Source organism: Eubalaena glacialis, chromosome 1 (assembly GCF_028564815.1).
Source record: "Eubalaena glacialis isolate mEubGla1 chromosome 1, mEubGla1.1.hap2.+ XY, whole genome shotgun sequence".
In the NCBI taxonomy this organism is placed as follows: Eukaryota; Metazoa; Chordata; class Mammalia; order Artiodactyla; family Balaenidae; genus Eubalaena; species Eubalaena glacialis.
In genome coordinates this window covers 88,343,983-88,363,986 of record NC_083716.1, presented here as the reverse complement: position 1 = coordinate 88,363,986, position 20,004 = coordinate 88,343,983, and the positions used below count along the sequence as shown (strand labels likewise).

Sequence of the window (20,004 nt, the reverse complement as noted above, 5' to 3'; positions counted from 1 at the left end):
CTGCTACATAGAAAAGCTATTGACTTTTGTATATTAATCTGATATCCTGCAACCTTGCTATAGTCGTTGATTAATACTAAGAGTTTGTCAATTCTTCCAGATTTTCTACATAAGACAATCGTGTCATCTGCAAAAACAATTTTATTCTTTCTTTCTCAATCTGTATACCTTTTATGTCCTTCTCTTTCCTAATTGTGTTATTGCTAGGACTTCCAGTTCGATGTTGAAAAGAAGTGGTGAAAGGGGACATCCTTGCCTGGTTCCTGATCTTAGTGAGAAAGCTTCTATTTTCTTACCATTAAGTCTGCTGTTAGCTGTAAGCTTTTTGTAGGTTCTGTTCTTTTAGATGGGGAAAAGGAAGCACTGGTGTAAAGAATTTTATATATATATGCACACACACACACACACACAATTGGATATTACTCAGCCATGAAAAAGAATGAATTAATACTGTTTGCAGCAACATGGATGGACCTAAAGATTATCATTCTAAGTGAAGACAGAGAAAGACAAATATCATATGACATCACTTATATACGGAATCTAAAAAAAAATGATACAAATCATTTACAAAACAGAAGTAACAGCCATAGAAAACAAACTTACGGTTACCAAAGGGATACAGGGTGAGGAGGATACATTTGGAATTTGGGATTAACAGATACAGACTACTATATACAAAATAGATAAACAACAAGGACTTACTGTATAGCACAGGGAACTATGTTCAATATCTTGTAATAACCTATAATGGAAAAGAATCTGAAAGAGAATATGTATATATATGTATAACTGAATCACTGTGCTGTACACCTGAAACTAACACAACATTGTGAATCAACTACACTTCAGTTAAAAATGTGTCTGCTATACGGCAAATAATAAATAAAATAACATTTATTTTAACAAGTATTTACTATGTGCCAGGCACTTTTCTAAGAACTTTGTGACTATTAATTCACTTAATACTTATATTTATGAAGTTGACACTATAACTACCTCATTTTTTGGATGAGGAAACAATTCACAAACTGTTAAGAAACTAGTATGTGGTCACAGAGCCAGGATTTGAGCCAGGTAGTTTGCCTACAAAATTGAGGCTCTCATCCACTGCTCTGTGTTATTTTTCCATGTTTGGCCTATGAACATAGAAAATTTTTAATTGTCATAGCTAAACATTTACTCACTACATTTAACATTATTTACAGTTATAAAATCTTATTCATGTACTGTAATACCAGTGATGTAGAGTGTCTGGGCAGAGAAATTATTAGCCCTGTAGAAACCTTATATATTATAGAAGTAATGTCCTTATAGAGGAGGTACATTGGTTTCCCTGTCAGCATACAAAGTGCTAATATTCCACATTATTAACCTTACTCAAAACACTTACTGCAGGATGTCTTCAATGAGGAATTTTACCTACTGTGTTTGTCTGGCACACATGGACTCAATACCTCATTGCTTTTTACTTGTAAACATGCTGTAATTTATTGCTCTATGTCATCCATCCATTAAGCATGTCACTTGATAAGTTTCCTCTGCAAGTAGATAGTAAGATTCTGAAGGCCAGGAGCAGTATCTTCTACTTACATACTGCAATGAAAGCTCCCTCACGAGCTCACTCTAAAGCACCAAGCCCTTCCAGTTGTGTATTTGTTTTTGAGCTTCACAGTGCTGTTTTTGCATTCAATGTAATATAATTTAACTATAAATTATAAAGCTGCCTAAAGTAGAACATATTCACATAATGTCCCCCGGGCATCTCAAACTCTACATATCCCCAAAACCCAAAGCAACTTTGAAAAATCCAATCTGTGCCTCCTCAATTTTTTCTCCCACAGAAGCAGAAAAATTTCACCCATAACTTCTCTCTTAGGGTCACCAAGTTCTAAACTCTGCTATCACAAATACCTCTTACATCTGTCACTTCTTTTTCAACTCCACTGACCCTAAACACGTTCAGGCCACAGTTCTCTCTCCTTAGACCACTGCAACAGCCTCCCAAAAAGACTGCTCTGAATTCAATTTCTTATTAGCAGAATCCTCCTTTGTATCTGTACTGCTACATTTCCGAACATAGATATAATAACATTTAGTCACTCAAAACAACTTATACAGAATAAAGTCCAAATTCCTTGCTATGGCATTCAAGGCCGCTTATCAACTTTGGTTTCAACCTAGCTAGCTTATTGAGGGTAGAAGTATGTCTCCTTGAAAATCTGGGATAGGGCTGTAAGATCTCCTCCACCCCCGTGTTTATGTAAATACATTAGTTATGTTGAATGGGAATCATTGACATCACTCTCCTACACGGTGATGGCTCGGCTGGAAATGTGGCCACACTCACTGTGCGTATCCCAGGGCCACCACACTCAGAGCTCCCAAGCCGCTTCAGAGCCATGTCCTCATCTTTTGAGTAGACCAGCAGCAGAGAAGGCCGGCTGCGGGCAGTTAGCTGGCTTTCTTTAGCCTGGAGATTGGAAAGGGAGCCCTGATTTACTTTTAATATTCCTCTGATAGATCTGAACTGACTCCAAACTTGCAGGGGACCTGCAATGATAAAACGTGACCCAAACCAAAGAATAAGCCTGTTTTGTTTTGTTTTTTCCATTCGTAGCCTCACTATTATCATAAGCACTGTGTTAACACCAATCTGGAAAGCAAAGACATACAGTGAGCGCCGAAAATTCCCACGGTTGCCACAGCTCAGACGTGCCCGGGGTGGGGGGTGGGGGGCGCCCTAGCAAGTCTCGCGAGAGAACAAGACAAGCGCCAGGTTCTCCCTGTTTCTCGCGAGAACCATGGACTTCCAGCCTCCGGCTCACAGCGTCCCCGGGGCAACAGCGATGGCGGCCGCGCTGTCCGAGCGGCTCTTCTCGCTGGAGCTGCTCGTAGACTGGGTGCGCCTTGAAGCCGGGCTGCCGCCGCCGCCCTTGGTCGCGGCGGAGGAGCAGGAGGAGGAGGAGGAGGCGTCGCCGCCGCGGTCCTCGCGCGGCCTGTGCCCCGCCGTGGCCTTCCGCCTGCTGGACTTCCCCACGCTGCTGGTTTACCCTCCTGGCGGCCCCGCCGCCCCCGCCCCGGAACTTCGGCCCGGCCTGGTCAGCTTCGGTCGCGGCAAGTCCTGTCTCTTCCGCCTGCAGCCCGCCACCCTGCACCGCCTGCTCCTTCGGACCCCGCTTTACACCTTGTTGCTGCAGCTGCCCCCCGGGCGCCCGACCCCTGCCCCGCAGCTCCTGGGGTCCTGCAGCATTTCTCTGGCCGCCGCGGCTCACAAGGTCCTGGGACCCGCCGCCTCCGGCTGCTCCCAGGGTCATCGGGGAAGTTTCCCTCTGCAAAACCAAGCGGGGGAGCGGATTGGGCACATTGCCCTGCGCTACCGCCTGACTGACCTGGGCAGCAGCTTGCTGGGCCATCTGGAGAGGCCAGTCGCTTCCACAGGAGGTGGAGTGGAGGTCAGTCCCCAAACCTTGCAGGAAAACCAGCAGCTGCGGCAGCCAGACTCAGAGCCAAGCCCAAGAGATGCTGATAAGCCTCTGGTGGATGTAAAAATCTCAACGGCAGGGAAGGATTTGAAGGAGGGAGTCTTCCACAGCAAGGCCAACTCTGATTACACGGCTTCTGTGGAGAATGGCAAAACCAACTCCGTTATTTGTTCAAAGGGTAGCAGTGAGAGGAGTGTTAGCCCCCAAAATCAGGAAGTCACAGAGTTAGACATTGAAAGCAACATAATTTGCCCTCCTCCTCTGTATTACACTCATGTGACCCAAGAAAAGACACCTCCTAAACAGGGTGAAATCACCATTGAGCCTCAAATGAACGCACGTGAGGAATTGGATGGTACTTTAACGGAAGAAAAACTTGTAAATCCCCCAACACATACTAATCCTCCAGAAAAAACAAATTTTGCAACACATGAGAGGCCTCCAGTGCTTATACATCCTGCACATATACAGGATGTAGGAGCCAGTAACCAAACTACTTACCATCCTCAAACTGAACAAAACAAGATCAATCCTGTAAGGCAGCTGCCTTTGTTAAGTGCTTTGTTGGTTGAGTTGTCCTTGTTATACAACCAACCCATGGCAAGCCCTACTCATATACATCCTCATTTAGCCCGGTTATATAGAACTGAGGACGAGAAGTCACCAGAATCTTCTGCCAAATCCACATGTAAATCTGAATCTAAGGATAAGCTTTCTCTGGGGGAAAATGAAAAGTCAGTGAGTCTTCAGTATAAAAAGAACCAAACTGAAAATCATAAGAAAGGTAAATATTTTGAAAAGAAAGGTGGTGTCCCCCCCAAAAGAGTTCCAAGGGGGAAGCTACTTTATGGCTTAACAAACACACTTAAGCTACGTTTAAAGCAAACAAATCCTGATATGTTGGTAGTACACGAAAAGAGAGAACAGTATAGAAAAATGCAAGCGCAAATGTTAGGTGCAAAACTCAGAATTCCATCATCCAAAGTTAAGACACTAAGTTTTGGGGAACAACCTCAGAAGCCACATCAACTGCCTAAAGATAAGTTTTTAGACTCAGATGCATCTTTTGCTGAAAATAGCAATACCTCAAAGCAAATTAGTGTAGTTTTTGATGACCCCAGCACAACTAAAGAAACTAAACTGAAATGTGCAACTGAAAAGACAGTTGATGATTTATTGGAAGAAATTGTGAGTCCTGCACATTCCGTTGTCTCAGAAAGGTTTATTCATACACATATTTTGGGTGGAAGAGTGGAAGTGAAAGTCCAAAGTCCAGGTGATTTCCAACGGGTCGCAGTAGTTGACAGAATTGTAGTAGATAAAGAAATAGATGATAAACAGGTCAAAATCACTTCTAACGACATTCTAACTGCTGATATGAATGAAAATAATCCAAGTACAAGTAGTTGCTCTGAAAGCATCTCAGAACTAAAGTATTCAGATGACTTCACCAGTCCTTGCTGTTCTGAAGACACCAGCAGGATTTTACAAGCTCGTGATAGCAGTCCGGGGACAGAAAATCCAAAACATAGTCAACAGACAAGTAAGTCCAGTGAAACAAGGTTGTCCATAAGGAAAAATAGCAGTGAAAAGAGTTCTATTCTTAGCCCACCTTTTTCAGCTGGATCCCCAGTACTCTCATATAAAAGATTTCATATTTCAAAGGCTCAAGATAAAAGTTTGGAGGAAGCGTCTAATATCTCTACCAGTGATTTCTCTTCATCACACTGGACTGAGGAAAAAGAAAACCAGAGAGACCAAAATAGTATGCATAATTCTAAAGTTCTAAAGAGGAATCAAGACATCCCTACTAAACTTAAAACAAGAACAGGTTGCAAGTCCTCAGAAAAAAGCCAGTCACCTCGGACATCTGAAGTGAGTTCTTATCAGCCTTCTAATTTGTCAGAACTAGAACTTAATGTCCTGGATAGCAGTACATTAGATCACTTCGAAGAAGACAATGATGACCTTGGTTCACTAAACATTTCCAAGCAATGCAAAGATATTTGCAAATTAGTAATAAATAAACTTCCAGGATATACAGTGTGAAAATATGTGCTTTTACATAACATTTAATTTGTTTTATAACCTGTGTGTAAGTGAAACAATTTTTAATAGCTGTATATTATTTTTAGTACATAAATTTATGTATATAATTTTTCAGAATATAAGTGTTTGTCATTCCTTTGGTGTTTAAATAGGATTCTACCATTAAATCTGACAAGATTGATCATGGGATCACCTTATAACCCAGGTAAGATTTCAGTTGTTTAATCTTCTAAGAATAAAAGTATCTTCCTAAACTGTCTCTATTAAAGTATCCTAAAGCTGACTTCATGCACACCATTGAAAAGGCTAGTTAATAAAGATAGCTTCAAATTTTAATGGCAATAAATTGTTTACCGAATATAGAAGACTTATTGTATGAGATGCAGAAAGATACAGAAGAATTTAGGATATAGGGCCAGCAGTTATAAGAGCTTACTGTTGTATATAGATAGGAATTCTTCAGGGAAATCTTCCTGGACACATACACGTTCCATATCTCCAATAGGTGAAGTCCTATTTATATGCTGTTATAGTGCTCTATATGCTTTTTTTTAAACCACAATTTGTGTGTGTGATTACTTGGTTAATGTTTATCTTATGATAGGTTTAAGTTCTGTGGTGGAAGGGATTGTATCTGTTTTGCACATCAGTGTGGTCTTAGTATCTGGCACAGTCTCTGGCATGTGGCTGGGATTCAATAAAAGCATTTGTTGGACAAATAAATGATGGCCATGCATTGAAAATACCTAACGGGAGGGATTAGAATTGAGCAGTAAAAACAAGCAGAAACCCTAAAAATATCCTTATTGGAGACATGGTTATTTGACTGTAGTATTTTTGTTTTGCTGGAATACCCTTAGGTGTTCTCTGAAGTATTTGGAGAAGGGAACTAAAAAAGTGTCTTCCTATGCAGTTTCTTGTATAGAAATTCAGTTTACTGTCATTTCAGCTTGTTCAAGTTATTATTAATATAGGACAGTTTGTTTTTATGAAGTCTAGTGATCATTTCTTTATAATTTATTCCATTGATTTTATACTTAGACCTTATTTTGTGTTCAGATATTTACATGTGTGTTCTTCTATGTAAATATTGTTATATTTTAATTTTTACCCTTAATTTTTTAATATAGCAAATATTTTTGGATGTATGAGGTGAGGCCCTAATTCTCCTTCCTTTATAAGTAATTAAATAATTATGTAGGTGTTATCTTTTGAATGATCATAAAAGTAGATAGAATTTCGATAGATGGTAAGAGATGAAGATGCTATGTTTTGAGGAACAATATGAATAAAGAATGATGATGAGAATGAGCATGATGTATTCATGGGACCGTGAAAATATTATCTTGATGAGAATGGTAGAGTCATACTACAGAGTGGTCGAAAGAAAACTTGTTGAGTAAGAAAAGTCCTAGATTGTAGGGAGCTTCAAATGTCAAGCATAATCATAGAAACAGTAGAGTATTTTAATTTATAAATGAGCGCCAGTAAGTAGTCATGACATTTTGAATATTTTAAATTACTGAAATAATTTCTTAGTGGTACAGAAATTATACCAGTGGAAGTTTTGAAATATGAAATGTGTTTAATGGCTAATGGCTTATGGTCTTAATTTTTCGGTAAATATAAAGCATATAGTGTATCCTCTCACAAAATTAAAATAATTTACTGGTGGGTGCTGTAGCTAGATAGTCAAATGACACCAGTTTGGTCTGTAAATTGTCAGCAAGTTTTCATTATTATGGAGGAGACAAAATATAAGCAATGTCAGAATCATGAGAGAAATAATTCTTTAAAAACTGTTTTATTTGATTGAGAGTAAGTCGTTGTCTATGATGAGAATAGGTGAGGGAAATGAATTCAGTGTGTTTAAGGTACAACAAAGACTAAAGAACTAATGTACTTTAAATTACAAATTGAGTAGTTGAATAAGCTTCTCTTTGAGTTATTCCATGAATACTTATTTCTAGAATTGTGGTGGTGGTTTTTCTAGCTTAATTCTAGTGAAAATACCTGTTCCTGTGTATTTAGTACTTCCTCTTCGCGTCCTATCTTCAAATTGTACTTCATGTTTTAATTCTAAAACCTGTAAACTTAGTTCTTTAAGAATACTATAATAGATACTACTTCTGAAGCCTTATTTATCTCCTTAATGCCTTAAAATCATTGAAACATGAAATAGTATTTCAGGGTCATAAATAAAGGAGACTGTCATTTAGTTGTTGGTAAAACTAAGCTCCTGCAATCCAGCCTTTCTGAGCATCTTAGGTATCTAAACTGCTGTGGGCAGAGCTGAATTGGGGGTGAGCCACAGAAATAAGGGTAGGGCCTACCCTGCAGCTTAGGAGGCAGCTGTCAGTGATGACAAGCCCTTTGAACTGTTACTATAAGCAGGTTTGAAGAGGCCTGTGCAGATGCATACATCCAATATGTTGTTTTTTTCTCCAGTTATGTGCATGCTATTGAGGACATCTTTAGATACAAAGAACAATGGTACTGAACCCTCAAGCCCTTGTGGCTTTCTGGTGAGAGCCACCGGTTCACATCTCAGTTTAATTTTTTTGCCTGTACAAGCAGTGCATTTATTATGGAAACTTAGAAACCAGACTTTTATTTGTTGCAAACATATAGGTCAAGACTATAAATTTAAAAAAGTTTTTAATTATCACATTGTATTGTTGGCAAGGCAAAGAAATTTCATAACAAAGCAACATCTAAATAAGATAAATATATTTATATTTGTCTATTAGATAAATAGTGTTTATATTTGCCTACTCATAAACTGTCCTTGGGCCTAGATATATAGCCATCCTTCAGTCTATTTGTGTTTTAATTTGGATTAAAGTATCTGGAGAGTTGTACAGAATGACAGTTTGTGAGCCAAGACTTGCTGGATTCTCCTCTTCTCATTTTTAACCTAAAACAATACCAGGATAATTTACTTGGTTAAGGACCAAGGCATTTTTAATGTTTTTCTCCAGAGATCTAACTGTCATGCCAGGAAATAGTAGACTTCAGGATGAACATTATTAGGTTGGAGTGCCAAGCCATAGTAGTAGAAATATTTCCTTATTTTCCAAATATTACTTATATCTCTGTTATACAAATAATATATATAAATTCTAGAAAAAAATAGAAAATTCAGATAAGAATTTTTTTTTGCTTTAAAATTGTGTATTAAGGGAAGGTTATGGTCCTTTCCTTTCAAAATTCCACTGAAATGAGAGAAGAGATGTAAAAATAAGGATGAACCCATAGTAGCCCCAGAGATCTGGAAGATACAAAGCAGATGGGATTAGGTTGGCCAAAAATGGTCTAGAAATATACTCTTCAGCATCGCCCAGTGAGGTGCTGCTGGAGAGATGAGAAGATGGTGTTTTTTAACAGAGCCCGAGATAAACGTCAAATTCAGTCAACAGGCCTTGGGAAGGAGTAGGTCATGGGACACGGGCGGTAGAAACTGAACCCTGGGTGTGATGGAGAGGCTGGGCCTGGGCTAAAGATTATCTACTAGAAAAGGTGCTGGGGCCACAGAGGAAAACGAATATTCTCGCTTTGACAGCAAAACATGTTAACAGGGCCTTTCTCAATTTTATTGGAGAGACCACTAACCCTAGTGGCAAATTAAAGCGATACAACCCTGGTCTTTGGAGGCAGATGGATGGTGTTTGAGTCTTTGATCACGTGTTATATGATTTTCTGAGGTTATTTCTTCATTACAGGATTAGGTTGGGGATTGAATCAAATACCATTGATCTAGCGTATATGACAGTGAATGTGCCTGGGAGTGTTGGTGTATTTAATAGTACAGAGAATGTACCATGGTATCTGTGTGCCTGCCCTAGGGGGATATATTTTCAATAAAACCTCAGTCAGGAAATCAACTCTTCCTTCCAAATGGTTAAAACAAACGTTCCATTTGACATTGTAACTGAGTGGGAGAACCCCTGGCAGCAGGAATCCTTGGAAAGGTTTGGGTTTTAATAAAGAATGTGTTTGTCCAGGAGCAGGCCAGGATGGGAGATTAGATAAGCTCCCAAGTAATGGTACAAGATAACAGCTGAAGGTCATAAGGTGAAAGAAAGCATGTGGAATGGAACAGGTCCATGAGTCAGTATATGAGTCACTTATTACAGGTTCAGAAACCTATACTTGCAAGCTTGACTATTTAGGATACTTTGTTTTATTCGTTTTCTTCTTGGTTTTAATATAGTTCTTTTTGAAGGATCTTATAGTTGAGCTGTGAGAGCAATTGGAAATGGATTTGGTTGTGACTCATAATTGAGCTGAAATCCTAAAGGAGGAGCAGTAAACCCCCAGGGTCTACATAGTGAAAGACTGAGAAAAAAGACAACCCCTTTTCTACCCAGAGATTTCTCCTTCAGCTTTTATCTCCTAGAAACCTTGGAGGGTTTTGCTTTTTGTCTCATTAAGGGAAGCTGCTCAATTACAGAGAGTTTCACACCCAACAACTGCCTGGAGGACTGTATTTCATAACTTGTGATTTTGGTGTCAATGCTGTGGAGAGAATTGGGATGGAATTCTGGACTCAGAATGACATAAAAAAATAATGGATTGCTTTAGATGCGGAGGAACCTATTGTCAGAAGAGTTGGTCTGAAAATGATTGCTTGCATATCCAGAATTCTTAAGAGTACTTCCAAGTACTTTGGGACAGTATTTGTTAACCTGGGGGAAGAGATCTTTCTAATTGTCTGGAAAAGTTCCAAGTGTGAATGCTGGCATCTTGTCAGCAAAGTTCTCCATATCCCTGACTCCCTCTGTAGTAGCCAGAGCCAGATATTTAGGGAGGCACATTTTTTTAATTTTCAGATGGCACTGTCTTGCATCTAGTGCTCTAACTCAATTGTTTTTACTAAACCAAAGGTATGCTCTCCTGCATCAACAAAGAAATACCCATCTCTATGCTGAGAATATGATTATACTGAATCCCAGTGTGGTACTAAAAAGCAGCTGAAATTTTTAGACAAGTACAGTCAGAAAAGAAAGCTTGAATTCATAGGAATTTGGAGCTAGAAGATACTTTGGAAATCATTTAGTTCAGCTCCTTCATTTTATAAATAAGGAATGTGGCCCCAAATAATGAAGTTTGCTACTCTCTTGCCCCCCTCTTTCCATTAAAAGGTGCCACTTCATGTGTCAAACTGGGGTCATAGCAAACCCGAACTGTGTGTCTGGCAGACTTTCTATAACATTCATATTGAAAACACTAACCAAAAAATGAACTGACTTAGAGATGTGGGAATTTATCCTCTGTGCCACAGGGAAGGCCTCTGTGTTTGGGGTCAGACAGACCTGTTAACGTCCTGGCTCCTCCGCTCACCTGTTAATCTTAGGCAAGTCTCTCTGGGACTCAATTTTCACACCTATAAAATGGAGAAATCAATCATCATGGTGAAAGTGCAGCAATAGTGGCATCATCCAATATGACTTTCTTAATAATGCTCATTATCAATGCAGCATCACTGCAGGTCAAGTCCAGGTAGGGGATGTGTACCAGAAGATGCTCTCCTGATGGTGAGACACAATAATAGCAGCACTTCTGACACATGGGTACCACCTGTGCTTGCCGGAAACCAGATGACTGACACATGAGTCCTTCTAACTAAAGGACATCATGAACCTGCTGGCCTCCTGAATTTAACTGCTAATCTCCGTGTCAGTTCAGTGCTATACTTCCCTCTCCTTGATGAACTTTGCCATTGAAACCCCACCTTTTGGACTTCCCTGGTGGTGCAGTGGTTAAGAATCCGACTGCTAATGCAGGGGACATGGGTTCAAGCCCTGGTCCGGGAAGATCCCACATACTGTGGAGCAACTAAGCCCGTGTGCCACAACTACTGAGCCTGCGCTCTAGAGCCCGTGAGCCACAACTACTGAAACCCGTGCAACTAGAGTCTGTGCTCCGCAACAAGAGAAGCCACTGCAGTGAGAAGTCCGCTCACCGCAACTAGAGAAAGCCCATGCGCAGCAACGAAGACCCAATGCAGCCAAAAATAAATAAATAAATTTATTAAAAAAAAGAAAAAGAAGCCCCACCTTCCATCATGCCCTATTGCCTGATCCTCAACTAGAAGTGAGGAACCTGATTACATTATAGAAAAGAAGATAGATTCTTGACAACTGTGAAGGCAGCAACAGGTATGGCTCCTCAGAAGTAGGGTAGGTCAGAGGAGCTGCCTCGGGAACTTCCACACTCTTAGACATGTACACGAATAGCCATGGGTTAGCCTTCCTGGTGGGCAACCTAAAGGATGATCCAGCTGTACTTGATGTCCCCCTAAAAAGGAGGGGCTCAGAAAAATGTTAGTAGGGCTGGTTTCATGGGAATGCAGCCTATGCAGTTGCATAAACCCTGCACTCAGAAGAGCCTCACACTGGGTTTAATGCTCTGCTATTGTCATCTTGAAACTCTTAATAATTTTCCCTTTGTGCTTGTGTTTTCGAGTGAAGTCTAATGAGGCAGCAGTACAGCTACATTAGCAGGGGAGATGTGCACCATGTGTGTGTCCACCCCTGTTGCTTCCCACCCCACTCATATATAGCTGTACGGCTTCCGTAGACAATTACCTTCTACTCAGAAGGGCACTGCAGATGGTTTCAAGATGGTTCTGTTATCACTGTCTTGAAATTCTTAACAATTTTATCTTTGTGTTGTGTAAACATAGAAATTCAAGTCTGATGGACAATGGCGCATGTGCCAGAGTAAAGAGGCACAACATGTATATTTATCACTTTGCTGCCCTGTTTGCATACAGTGTTCGTGGTACCCCAAAAGCACAAAATTCCATGGGACTCACTGCATGTGGGAGCTCAGTGAGACTTAACACAAATCAGGTGAGCGCATTCCATCTACAACTGGGCAGCCCCGAGAGGCAGGCTCTCTGTGTGAGCCAGAGCTGGCTTCAAGCTCAGAAAGAAGGCAGTGCTGTTCCAAGAAGCATGAATGACCAAGTATAGTACTTCCCTGTGTTAGCCAGCCACTGATGTTGAAAATGATGACACAGAAGGACAGAGAAAGATAGAGCAACCCAGAGTTCCTTGCCCTTCCAGCTCTTCCTTAGTCATCAGGAAGCCAGTGGTGGAGGGTGTTGGTAGGATGTGCAGGTATCAAGAAGTGAAATAGAACACTTGAATTAGTTTAGTTGGGGCAGCATTTCCACTGTCTGTGTGCACGTCAACATTACAAGATGCCAACTGTGTAATTTTGATGATTCCACATACAAGTAGATGTTCTATTCATATTTAAAACTGATGTTGCACAATATAAAGATGAACAGTAAAAATTATGTTAATTGTTTAAGATTTTAATTTTTCTTTACTTTGAAAGACATTAAACAGGCAGAATTCTAAAATGACCCCCCAGTGACCTATGCCCTTGTACAATCCCTCCCTTTGCATGTCGGCAGGACCTGTAGTTTGCTTCTAACTAATAGAATATGGCAGAGGTGAAAGAGTTTGGCACATGTAATTAAAGCCCCTAATCACACAGGGAGATCAACTCGGTGCTTTGTGTCCACCTAGAGGGGTGGGATAGGGAGGGTGGGAAGGAGACGCAAGAGGGAGGGGATATGGGGGTGTATGTATACATATAGCTGATTCACTTTGTTATACAGCAGAAACTAACACACCATTGTAAAGCAATTATACTCCAATAAAGATGTAAAAAAATACTAAAAATAAAGACATGGAAAATTAAAAAAAGCCCTGATCAGTTAACTTTAAAGTAAATCAAAAATAAATAAATAACTAAATAAAATTTAAAAATAAAGTAAATCAAAGTGAGATTACCCTAGGTGGGCCGTACCTAATCAGGCAAACCCTTTAAAAGTGGTTAGAAGCAAAACGCTCTTTCTTCTGCTGGCCTTGAATAAACAAGCACCATGAGTCCTGCAGCTGAAAAAACAAGATACTTTGTGCCAACAACAGCATGAGCTTGAAAGAGCAGGACTCGAACCTCAGATGAGACCCCAGCCCTGGGCAACAGCTAGACTGAAGCCTGTGAGACCCTGGGCAGAGGACGCAGCTATACATGCCTGGACTCCTGACCCACAGATTCCATGGGGTGGTACGCAGGTGTTGTTTGAAGTTGCTAAGTTGGGGGTAATTTGTCATGCAGCCATAGAAAAATAAATACAAATAGCCAATAAAAACACTGTGAAAAGTTGAGAGGGAGACCTTGGAAGAAAGGGAAAAGCTTTATATTTTAGGCACTCCGTGTTTTTTGAACAAGTCCTGCATTTTTACTTTTCACTGAGCCCCCCAGATTCTGCAGCTGGCCCTGGCTGTTACTCCAAGCTGGTAGAGGCACAGCCAATGGCCTACAGGCTTTCTACTTGACTCTGCAATGCACATAGGCTTTAGCGCAGCCTTTCTGGACATGGCTGTTGTGTATCATACTTGAGAATACCGTGTGGAGGCTATATATTTCCTCTGTAGGATCTGAATATTATCTTTAAATTTTTAAATTTACAGTCTGAACTAAAATGCCTACATTTCACGCTAATGATAAATTTGGCTTCTGAAACTTTTATACATAATTACTCATAGCAATTCTTTGGAGGTGGAACTAATGTAATTCTGCATACAGTATTTTTAGTGCATAACAAAAATGATCGAACAATACGTAACCATTTATGAACTGTTTCCTATTTATTCTTGTCAGTTAAAATAATTTCTACGGATTTTTTAAAGGACTGGCTCTCTCCATAATGTTTCTTTAGCACTAGTTGCAAACTTCTGCAGTTGTGCTATTTCCTCAATATGGTTCGTTTTGCAGATGATCTGGGGATATGTGTGTGTAACCACTATGGCCCACAACTCTAGTTTGGAAAACAAATATAATGATTCTCCTATTATATTCCAGTAGATTGTGCCAGCTCCACATATTTATGTTAGCAGGAAATCCAGCATCAAACTTTTATGAACTCTGCCACCCCAAAGGACCAGGGTCCTGAGATGCTTACTTGGTCTTATTTAAGTGGCCTCTGCTGCTTACAAATGCCAGGCCAACCTGCTAACTAATTGACCTTGGTTTTCAGCTGCCATGGTTCCTACTGCGGTGACAAAGTGTGGCATCCGAAGACCAGATGCTTCCATGGTCCTGATTCCACCACAGTTTGCGAGGGTGCAAGTTACTTTGGTTTTTGCGCACACGTTCGCATTCACAGAGTGGCTGGATCTGGAGTTGTCTTAAAGCGCTTCCCCCTGATGATCTAGACACTCTGTGCAGAGCAAGGGCCACTAGGACAGGTTAAGAACATTTTCTTGTTTTCTATGGGGTCTTCAGGGTCCTTTCCTGGCAGGGAACTTTGACTGAAACAATCCTAAAACATCAGAGTTCCTAATTATTTCAAACATTTAAAGGGAAGGAGTCATGGGCTGGATCCTGTTCTTTGAAACCTACTGAACTCCGTGCAAATCTACTTCTTTTCTCTCAGTTTCCATCGAATCAAAAAACAGATCTGATTCTTAAGGCCTGTGGATGTATATACTTATGTTTACGTAAGAGAGACTTCTGTAGTGTTGTGAGAAGAGTCCAAGAACTTTTCCGAAGAATGTTCTATGTCCCGTTACGGAAAAGCAATCGGCAGCTCTGGCTTAAAATAATTAATAAATAAAACTCACTTTCCCTGTGCCAGGCACCTTCTACATGTGTATGTGTTGAGAATGTCTTATTCAGTTTTGTTTTCCTTCCTCATACCCAGCCAGGAGCCTACTGCAGCCCCTTTCGTAAAGTATATGTTTAATGGATGTTGGTGGAATTGAATAGAAACAGTCATTAAAACTTGCATCTATTCATAGTTTACAAATTAGGGTCTTGTATACTTTGTCTGCCTCATCACTTAGCTAAGAGCTCTGCCACCCGGAAATATGGGGGCTGGGGCCCTGGGAATAGTGACCCATGAAACTAACTTACTTCGTCCCCTGTGATCCTAAGTAATAAATCAAGATCAAAATTTTTGGTTGATTCCTCCAACCAGTTCATTTGGCTGATAATCCTTAGGTCCACCTTGGTTAAGAATGAGCTGACCACAGACCAGGAAGATACCCTGCTCATCCTTGATGTCAACCTTGTTCTCCAGATTGACTCTCAGATCGGCTATGCAAGCTGACTCCCCAGAATCCGGGTACATTTGTGTAGCGGATGTTTTTCTGGCTGACAGCTATTCCAACATATGGCACCTCCTAAGAAGCACCAAAAGATTGAAATATTCTGATCTCTGTGCTTCGACTGCATTTCTTGAAATAGCTTGGTTATAAAACTCACAACAAATAACACTTCCTTTGACACTCAAAGTGTTAGGAAGAGCTAGACTATGGTGTGTATCTAGACCACTTTGTACCTGAATTTAAATTTTTAGCTTTCTCTTGAGGGGCAGCCAGTTTCACCGTGTGCATTTTAAAGAACAAGAATGTGTTTGAATGAATGTGTCTGGTCTCCAATCTGTGGGCCCATTCACTTGTTTTTATTGTGTATTATTTTAAGCATTGAGAAGAATAAGTAATACAACTAGGTCCTGTGTACACATCACCCAGAGTTAACCCCGTGCTGGCGTCGTACCGTGCTTGCTTGCCTGCACGTGCGCACGCTCTCTCTCTCTCTCTCTCTCTCATAAACAAAACATACAGCTACCAATGAAAGCCCCTTTGCTTCCTCTCCATTTCTTTGCCCTCCTTTCCAAGGGGTAACCGTTACTCTGGGTTACTGTATACCCTTCCCATTCCCATGGGAGGGGGCATGTAGGTTGTTTCCAGATTTTTATTACCAACAATGCTGTAATTAACATTCTTGTCCCTCTGTGCACATGTGCTCAAATTTCCTTAGGATTTTATACCTGGAATTGGAATTTCCAGGTTCTACGGTATACACATCTTCAGCATTGCCAAATCACTCTCCAGAGTAGTTGAACCAATGTACTGTGCCTCCACCAGCATGTGAGAGCACCTCTTTCTTCATAGTCTATCACAAAACTTGGTAAAGAGTAGACATTTTAATTTTCACTGCTATGTTTAACTATTGTAACTTTACAGTAAGTACTGATATCTAGAAAGGCAAGTCCACTCCCTTCTTTTTTTATGCTGTCTAAGCCAGCAGTTCTCAAACTTCTTGAACCCTATAAACTCTTAGAAATTATTGAGTACTCCAAAGAGTACAAACTTTTGTTTATGTGGATTATTTGTATCAACATTGCCAAGAAATTGAAAGTGTGAAGTTTTTAAAATGTGTAGTGAATTCATTTAAAAGCAACATTAGTAAACCCATTACATGTGAACATGAATAACACTTTTAAAAAATTTTATTTATTTTTATACAGCATGTTCATATTAGTTCTCTATTTTATACATATTAGTGTATACATGTCAATCCCAATCTCCCAATTCATCCCACCACCGCCACCCCCCTCCCCCCCCTTCCCACCTTGGTGTCCATACGTTTGTTCTCTACTTCTGTATCTCTATTTCTGCCTTGCAAACCGGTTCATCTGCAGCATTTTTCTAGAATCCACATATATGCATTAATATACGATATTTATTTTTCTCTTTCTGACTTACTTCACTCTGTATGACAGTGTTTAGGTCTGTCCACGTCTCTACAAATGACCTAATTTCATTCCTTATTATGGCTGAGTAATATTCCATTGTATATATATACCACATCTTTATCCATTCATCTGTTGATGGGCATTTAGGTTGCTTCCATGTCCTGGCTATTGTAAATAGTGCTGCAATGAACATTGGGGTGCATGTGTCTTTTTGAATTATGGTTTTCTCTGGGTATATGCCCAGTAGTGGGATTGCTGGGTCATATGGTAATTCTATTTTTAGTTTTTTAAGGAACCTCCATACTGTTCTCCATAGTGGTCGTACCAATTTATATTCCCACCAACAGTGCAAGAGGGTTCCCTTTTCTCCACACCCTCTCCAGCATTTGTTGTTTGTAGATTTTCTGAACATGCCCATTCTAACCAGTATAAGGTGATACCTCATTGTAGTTTTGATTTCCATTTCTCTAATAATTAGTGATGTTGAGCAGCTTTTCATGTGCCTCTTGGTCATCTGTATGTCTTCTTTGGAGAGATGTCTATTCTGCCTATTTTTGGATTGGGTTGTTTGTTTTATTGATATAGAGCTGCATGAGCTGTTTATATATTTTGGAGATTAATCCTTTGTCCGTTGATTTGTTTGCAAATATTTTCTCCCATTCTGAGGGTTTTCGTCTTGATTAGAGTTTCCTTTGTTATTCAAAAGCTAAGTTTCATTGGGTCCCATTTGTTTATTTGTGTTTTTATTTCCATTACTCTAGGAGGTGGGTCAAAAAAGGTCTTGCTCTGATTTATGTTGAAGAGTGTTCTTCCTGTGTTTTCCTCGAAGAGTTTTATAGTGTCCGGTCTTACATTTAGGTCTTTAACACATTTTGAGTTTATTTTTGTGTATGGTGTTAGGGAGTGTTCTAATTTCATTCTTTTCCATGTAGCTGTCCAGTTTTCCCAGCACCACTTATTGAAGAGACTATCTTTTCTCCACTGTATATCCTCGCCTCCTTTGTCATAGATTAGTTGACCATAGGTGCATGGGTTTTCTCTGGGCTTTCTATCCTGTTCCGTTGATGTATATTTCTGTTTTTGTGCCAGTACCATAGTGTCTTGATTACTGTAGTATCGTAGTATAGTCTGAAGTCAGGGAATCTGATTCCTCCAGCTCTGTTTTTTTCCCTCAAGACTGCTTTGGCTATTCGGGGTCTTTTGTGTCTCCATACAAATTTTAAGATTTTTTGTTCATGTTCTGTAAAAAATGCCATTGGTAATTTGATAGGGATTGCACTAAATCTGTAGATTGCTTTGGATAGTATAGTCATTTTTACAATATTGATTCTTCCAGTCCAAGAACGTGGTATATCTCTCCATCTGTTTGTGTCACCTTTGATTTCTTTCATCAGTGTCTTATAGTTTTCTGAGTACAGGCCTTTTACCTCCTGAGGTAGGTTTATTCCTAGGTATTTTATTCTTTTTGTTGCAATGGTGAGTGGGATTGTTTGCTTCATTTCTCTTTCTGATCTTTCGTTGTTAGTGTATAGGAATGCAAGAGATTTTTGTGCATTAGTTTTGTATCCTGCAACTTTATCAAATTCATTGATTAGCTCTAGTTGTTTTCTGGTGGCATATTTAGGATTTTCTATGTATAGTATCGTGTCATCTGCAAACAGTGACAGTTTTACTTCTTTCACAATTTGGATTCCTTTTATTTCTTTTTCTTCTCTGATTGCCGTGGCTAGGACTTCCAAAACTATGTTGAAGAATAATGGTGAAGGTGGACATCCTTGTCTTGTTCCTGATCTTAGAGGAAATGCTTTCAGTTTTTTACCATTGAGGATGATGTTGGCTGTGGGTTTGTCGTATATGGCCTTTATTATGTTGAGGAAGGTTCCCTCTGTGCCCACTTTCTGGAGAATTTTTGTCATAAATGGGTGTTGAATTTTGTCAGAAGCTTTTTCTGCATCTATTGAGATGATCATATGATTTTTCTTTGTCAATTTGTTAATATGGTGTATCACATTGATTGATTTGCGTATATTGAAGAATCCTTGCATCCCTGGGATAAATCCCACTTGATCGTGATGTATGATCCTTTTAATGTGTTGTTGGATTCTGTTTCCTAGTATTTTGTTGACGATTTTTGCATCTATGTTCATCAGTGATATTGGTCTGTAATTTTCTTTTTTTGTAGTATCTCTGTCTTGTTTTGGTATCAGGATGATCGTGGCCTCGTAGAATGAGTTTGGGAGTGTTCCTTCCTCTGCAATATTTTGGAAGAGTTTGAGAAGGATGGGTGTTAGCTCTTCTCTAAATGTTTGATAGAATTCACCTGTGAAGCCATCTGGTCCTGGACTTTTGTTTGTTGGAAGATTTTTAATCACAGTTTCAATTTCATTACTTGTGATTGGTCTGTTCATATTTTCTATTTCTTCCTGGTTCAGTCTTGGAAGGTTATACCTTTCTAAGAATTTGTCCATTTCTTCCAGGTTATCGATTTTATTGGCATAGAGTTGCTTGTAGTAGTCTCTTAGGATGCTTTGTATTTCTGTGGTGTCTGTTGTAACTTCTCCTTTTTCATTTCTAATTTTATTGATTTGAGTCCTCTCCCTCTTTTTCTTGATGAGTCTGACTAATGGTTTATCAATTTTGTTTATCTTCTCAAAGAACCAGCTTTTAGTTTTATTGATCTTTGCTATTGTTTTCTTTGTTTCTATTTCATTTATTTCTGTTCTGATCTTTATGATTTGTTTCCTTCTACTAACTTTGGGTTTTGTTTGTTCTTCTTTCTCTAGTTCCTTTAGGTGTAGGGTTAGATTGTTTATTTGAGATTTTTCTTGTTTCTTGAGGTAGGATTGTACTGCTATAAACTTGCCTCTTATAACTGCTTTTGCTGCATCCCACAGGTTTTGGATT

The 20,004-nt window shown here is 39.7% G+C and overlaps 1 protein-coding gene across 4 annotated transcripts in view; it reads left to right on the top strand.

The window, feature by feature from the left end:
- Positions 1-2,842: 2,842 nt before the first annotated feature.
- Positions 2,843-20,004, top strand: part of MAP10 (microtubule associated protein 10) — a 117,563-nt gene continuing 100,401 nt past the window's right edge. The window contains exons 1-3 of one of the 4 annotated variants that reach the window (XM_061198607.1): positions 2,843-5,360; positions 5,687-5,739; positions 14,596-14,621. In XM_061198607.1, coding sequence (XP_061054590.1) covers positions 2,850-5,360; positions 5,687-5,734 — 2,559 coding nt within the window. In that variant the 5' untranslated portion in view covers positions 2,843-2,849 and the 3' untranslated portion in view covers positions 5,735-5,739; positions 14,596-14,621. Of the gene's footprint in view, positions 5,535-5,686; positions 5,740-10,678; positions 10,723-14,595; positions 14,622-20,004 lie in introns of those variants that run through there. The other 3 variants (XM_061198613.1, XM_061198601.1, XM_061198591.1) reach the window with 3 other exon arrangements.